At 41.8% G+C, this 6000-nt stretch overlaps 1 protein-coding gene across 3 annotated transcripts in view; it reads right to left on the reverse strand.

The window, feature by feature from the left end:
• The window catches only part of LSM6 (LSM6 homolog, U6 small nuclear RNA and mRNA degradation associated), a 66451-nt gene extending 61076 nt beyond the window's left edge, over positions 1 to 5375 (reverse strand). The window contains exons 1-4 of one of the 3 annotated variants that reach the window (XM_062602831.1): positions 5281 to 5375; positions 4029 to 4141; positions 2307 to 2420; positions 1597 to 1629 (exon numbers count right to left, since the gene is read on the reverse strand). In XM_062602831.1, coding sequence (XP_062458815.1) covers positions 1597 to 1629; positions 2307 to 2420; positions 4029 to 4122 — 241 coding nt within the window. In that variant the 5' untranslated portion in view covers positions 4123 to 4141; positions 5281 to 5375. Of the gene's footprint in view, positions 1 to 1364; positions 1630 to 2306; positions 2421 to 4028; positions 4142 to 4658; positions 4674 to 5280 lie in introns of those variants that run through there. The other 2 variants (XM_062602830.1, XM_062602832.1) reach the window with 2 other exon arrangements.
• Positions 5376 to 6000: the final 625 nt, after the last annotated feature.

The following is a 6000-nucleotide window of genomic DNA, read 5'->3' on the forward strand; positions in this document are numbered from 1 at the left end:
TGTTGGTGATTTGTATTTACATTCTGGACCCTTTTCAACCCTTGTCAGAAAGTGATAAATTACTGAAGCATATTATAAAGTAGCATCTGTATTTGTATGTTCTCTAGTGGCTTCTGAAGTGTTTAATGTGGGAAGGTTAACTACTGACTGCAAAATCATTTTGAATTCTTCATTTATTTTTAATTCCGAAACCCACATTTCTCTCCCTTGGATAACTGATGCGTTACTGGTCCCTGCTTGATTTGGTATTTGGGAAAAATGGGCCAATGTATTCTTCCATGCACTAGGAGTATTTTTGTTCCTGGAAGCACTATAAACTGCCCAAAGAATAAAGCAGGGTGTCAGAAAACTCATTGTAAAATATTAGCTAAATAACCTCACTAAGAGTTACATTACCTTAACTTGTAACTTTGTCCTGAAGAAGAAGAAAACATCCTGAGTATCTGGACATTATGTGTAGTAACACTCAAATACCTGAACGTTCAGGGCTGCTTTTTTCCTTGTCTGACTGCATGTAAAAGGAGAAAAGATAATATAAATTGGAATAAGTATCCATGTGAAACTCACCTGGGAGTATTGTTGCAAAATATGAACAAACAAGTTCTGACTCCACTGCTTGCACAGAAGTTCCTTCTCCGTAAATGCATACCCTTTACAATTAGCTTAATGCACTTGTTCTCTTTTCTGGCTAGTACATAAAGAAGAGAATATATAGACAGCACTAGGGGGGGGGGGGAAGTGATGGGAAAAAATGAACTGTCTGAAGAGAATATATAGGGCATGTTTACAAAAGCTTTTAGATTCCTATTGTTTTCAAGAGTAGCTTTAGGTATTAGTTAAAATTGCTTTTTACTGAAGAAGTCCATTGTGTTTGGTAGAGGTGCAGGAAAAAAGGTAACTACAAGCTGAGTGAGGTAGGGTAGGGGTACAGAGGCAGGTGTGGCAGCTACTCACTGTGTTGGCATAACAACTGAGAATGTTTAACCTGTAACTGACTTCCTCAGCTGGCACAGATCTTTCTTTTCACCCTTGGGGCTTTTCTTCCATTTGATTCAATTCTTTCCCCACCTCCAACTGTTGAAGTGTCACAGGTACATCCCCTGACTCAGTCTGCAATTCAACATTTCTTGGCCAGATGAACACTCTACCTGATGACTGTTGCTAGACTGCCATATAAATGTGACCCTGTGTTTTCCAAAACTGACAGGTCACTGTCACCAAAACATTATCATTTCCCTTCCCAACATCAGTTAAAACATTGTTTTCCCATCAATATAAGGCTATGATTTGTGATAACTCCATGCCTGCTTATCTTCCAGTCCATATTTCTGTAACAGCATAAATAAACAATCTGTTGCTTTGAATTAATCTTGTGGCACTATTACATGCTTCTTGCTTTATTTTTTTCCTGTGCAGCATAACCAAGCAATGCTTTGAAACAAAAACATCCAGGAAGTTTACACTGGTTTACATTTATTTAAAAAAAAAATATTTAAACACTTGCGTATTTCATCTGTAGATTATCAACTACAAATCAAAGAGGGCTCATCATTTCAAAGAGGTTCACAAGTACAAAACGGCCTCCTTCTGGCATCTACATCCTCCTCTTCTGTGTACTTATGTACAACACTGTGAAAAGGAAAAAGCAGCACATATGAAGGGCCTGGCAAATAATGTGCAGAAGGCTGTTTATTTAAAATACCTTATTTCTATGGCTTGTAAAATGGCAGTGTAATAACTCGCATTCAGCACAAAGTCAGGAAACTCTTAAGTCCAGCTTAAAAAAAAAAACGCTATCAAATTTACACATTATATATTACTTTGCTTCAGTATTTATTATATTCATAGTCAAACTATGTCCAAACTATGCTCCAGCAAATGCACACTGAAAAGAGGAAGAATAAAGCCAGCTACCCTGCAGCATTACTGAGGAGGGCATGAAAGAGTTTCTAAGCAGCAGAATTACAGGTGTCAGACACTAATGCTATGATTTTTCCACAAAAGCTGGAAATCCCAAGAACTTAAGGCAAAGCTAACAACTACCTATGAAGGAGGAAATAAGCTCCAAGGAAGGCTAGAAAAGAGCCTGCTTCTCTAAATGAATTTCAAGTTCAGAGGCAAAAAGTGCCACAGGAATGCAGAAAAGCATAGACACTGAAAAGAAAAACTGTAAAAAGTTACGGTTTCCAAGAAAGCATAAAGCTAATACTCTTACAGGCAGCTTGCTTACCCCTCAGCTGTTCCTCAAAATCAGAATATGAAAACACAATCTTCTAATGAGCAATAATATAAGGAGAGGGAGTTACCATTATTTCCTCGGATAAATGCGTCCCCATACTTGTTCTTTAATTGTCCATTTACATATTCTTCAGTCTGTTCCAGAGCTATATTCATATACCCATCCAAGCAAGCCAGGACACCTGAAAAGAGTAACAATTTAAAAGTGAAACAACTTAAATTCTTTAAAATAAACAAAAAATGGACTGTGCTTGAACAGTACTGAAAAAAAAAACCTGTATCTTCATAACCTAAAAGCCCAAGCTTGGCCAGATAAATCAGTAGATCAGAGTATTCTTCAAAGAACTAAGCTGAGAGTGAGGAGCCCCAGGCGCTGTAGTAGCAACTTTATTAGATGATGTAAGAGTAGGGGTTAAAAAGAAATCATTAAGATATAACTTGCAAAAGATTTACAATTCCCACTTTGAAAGTTTAAGTTGTCCCTTCTCGATTGTGTTTTAAGTCACACACCTGAAAAGAATCTGTGACATAGTGTAACTGGATAACCTAAGGACAAGGCTATATAAATTGAGCTTTCATCAAAACTTGTGAAGTATATAGCTAAAAAAACCCAGCCCTTTTAATACAGGACACCATACACATTTTTGTATTTATCTTCATGCCTAAAGATCTAGAATATTGGCTGCAAGTCTCTGTTTTGATGTAAACAAAGTTTGATGTCATCGTCAACTGACAAAGGATTTTCTAACTGAAATATTACCACAAAAAAAATATGCTGTTTAATCCATGCAACTAAAGGAGAAATCTCTGCCATGTGTAATACAAGATACTCATCAGGAAAATCTGCATTTGAGTAGCCCTCATTTTAGAGAAGTATTTATGTTCTCACTTCTCATAGCCCCTGTTGAAGGCTGTACCTTGTTCACACAGTACTTCCTATGTGCTGGCAGCATGATGGCATTTTTTCACTTAAAATTACTCCTTGGTGCCTACTCCCACCCTTAAGGTCAGAACCATGTCCATCTACAAATTTAACTTGCCTGATCAACAAACAGATTATTCAGCTAAGGAACTGGATGTGGGGATTAACAGACGCAAAGAACTGCTCAGAGAATGCAATCTGATTTGATATTTGTGCACACATCACAACTTTTTAAAAGCTGCATTAGTTATCTCAATCTTGACTGTGTGTTGCGCACAGACAATACTACTACAAACTTTCTTCCTCTGTTTGAAAAACACCTGATTTTTTTACCTGGCATTAAAACTGGAAATACAGTGTATTGGCTGTAGTCAGGGAGGGGGAGAACTCCAGTCTGAGAATCCTCCTCTAGGACACACTCTCATTTTTCAGAAGTGTTATTGTAAAATCTTCCATTAAATAATCAGGAATTAAAGCTCTTCTGCCAACTTGTAATGGTTTAAGGATTATTTTCCTTTATGTTCTTCTTTCCTTTGTTTCACACATAGGAAAAACTGACTGCTCACAAAGTTAAAATACATCAAATAAACCAAACAGAACTCAGAACTCTTTTTCTCTAATCCTCAGTGCTCTGTGTAACAATATAAGAGCAAAAATTGTTTGTCCAAAATTAAAACTGCACTGTTTATTTTTCTTAAGCTACCATTCAGTAGTCCACAAAAGCAGTATTTTCTAACCTTTTTGTTCCCAGAGTGCATTCATGGTGGTTTCATTCTCTTCTTCCCTTTCTTTGCTTTTCAAATGCAAGGCATCTGTTCCAGCCTACCCAAACAATTATTGTACTCAGTGAGATAAATGGAGAACTTACCTCGATAATCAACTCCAGAATTTAATTTTACAACAACTGGTCTGCCAATGATCTGTTTTAGGAAGTCGCTGGGGGTTTGCTTCCGTAGGCTCATCTTTAGCTTCTGTAGTAAGCTGGAAAGTGAGAGAAAACATGGATAAGCAACAGGCTTACATATGGTCTTTAAACAGTACAGACAGGCAGTCCCCTGGCTCTTAATACTTTCAGTAGAAAACATCTAATGAGGTAAAAGCAAAGCTGTAAAGATGAAGGTAGAGAGACTGTCCTAGAGTCACAGCATTAAACTTTCCTTTTGGCAGTTTTAAAAGTTCTGGAATTACTAATAAAAATCCTTGTTTGTCACATTGCATATCTTTAAACACCCAACAGAGCCAAAGGTCTCATCATCTCTGGAACACTAGAATGGTTTTACTAAAATTAGAGCTAAGCCATAGTATGTATTGATATCTTTAGGGGGTGGAGTGAGGAGCCAGTATGTGCTCTATAAACAGAAGCCTGTGCTAGAACAGCAATAGGATTTTTGAACTCAGCTCACACATACGAGCAAATACATTTGAAAGGATGCCTTCAATTGAATCAATTAAGCTGGACTAATCTTAGAATTAAGGCCTGTGATTCAAACGTACAGACCTGAAAGACGCTGTCCTTCAGAAGTCTGCTCTTCAGAAGGCTTGGAACGAGGCTCTCTCTCTCTCTCTGTATTGCTTACCTTCTGTTTGAACGTCACTGCGTCTACCAGCCGCTCTGCATTTCAAATCAGTGGTAGGAAACGGTGTTAGTGCCGACACCCAACACAGTGCCAGCTTGCTACTGCTCGCTTTTGTGGCAAATGAGCTACTCCAGCCGTGCAAGGACCGTCGCTGGTTTCCTACCGACACACGCTGTCCCAGTCCTGTGATGCCGGCACGGCGGGGTTGATAGCGCAGCCCTCCACACCCGAAGCTTTCCCGGGGAACAAGCACGGTCTGGCCCGCGGGTGCTGCCCCAGCGCCGCCCGCCCAAGTCGCACACACTCTGGCGTTACGTGCGGCTGCGAACGCTGCCCGTTCAAAACCAGCTTAAACGGCGCGAAACGTGCCCCGCTGAACGCCCCGGACAAAAGCCACAAGCGCGAGACCAGACTGTCGCTTGCTTAACAAGACGGCTTGCAACAACGGCTGTAAGAGGCGGCCCCACGGGGTACACACGCCACACGGGACCCCTGTCCCCGGCCACCTCTCCGTAGCCCGGCCCGGGCCCGCCCCACACTCACCCGCCGACTCCTCCTGCGCCCGTTCCCGGCTCTCGCTGCCCGCTGCGCTAAGTGCCCAATCACCACCAGCCCGGCTACGGCACGGCGGCAGGGACATACCGCACCGCGCCGCGCCTCAGAACGAGCGGGGCCGGGCCTGTGGGCGGGCTGCAGGCGGTGCTCCCGTTGGCTGGTGGTGTGTGCAGGCTCAGCAGCTCTTGGGTCGCGTTTCGCACCCGGGTCGGTGACGTTGTGTGGGCTCTGTGGCTCGGGGCACTCCGTGTGTTTGAGCGCTGTGGTGTGCAAAAGCGCTGCTGCTATATGATGTGACCCCCATCCACCGGGCTGTGGTGCGAGAGACCAGCCAGCTCTCCCTTAGCTAAACTCTGGGCTCTTCACGGAGATGCCCTATGACTTACGCACAAAATAGCATCTCATCAATTTCTTACGGAGAGTTTTTACAACCCATATGTAATTATATTCTGCTATACTGAGATCCTCTTCACTCAAAATCTTGTCTCAGATGGGCTTTGTTGAAGAAACAAGTGAGCATCTCACAGCAGCTGGTGTTGGTGTCCTTACTAGAGCTGGGCAAGAAGGTGTCACTCACTTCATTCTACAGAGGAATGAGGGAACACAGAAGCTAAGGGTTTTTTTTCAGATACCACCTGGAAAGAATATGGAACAAGAAGTAGTCAAATTTTTATCTTCTCACCCATCTTTTCACCTTTCCCCCAGCTA

This window comes from Pezoporus occidentalis, unplaced genomic scaffold, assembly GCF_034315485.1.
Source record: "Pezoporus occidentalis ecotype Australia unplaced genomic scaffold, CSIRO_AGI_Poc_V1 ctg79, whole genome shotgun sequence".
Taxonomy (NCBI): domain Eukaryota; kingdom Metazoa; phylum Chordata; class Aves; order Psittaciformes; family Psittacidae; genus Pezoporus; species Pezoporus occidentalis.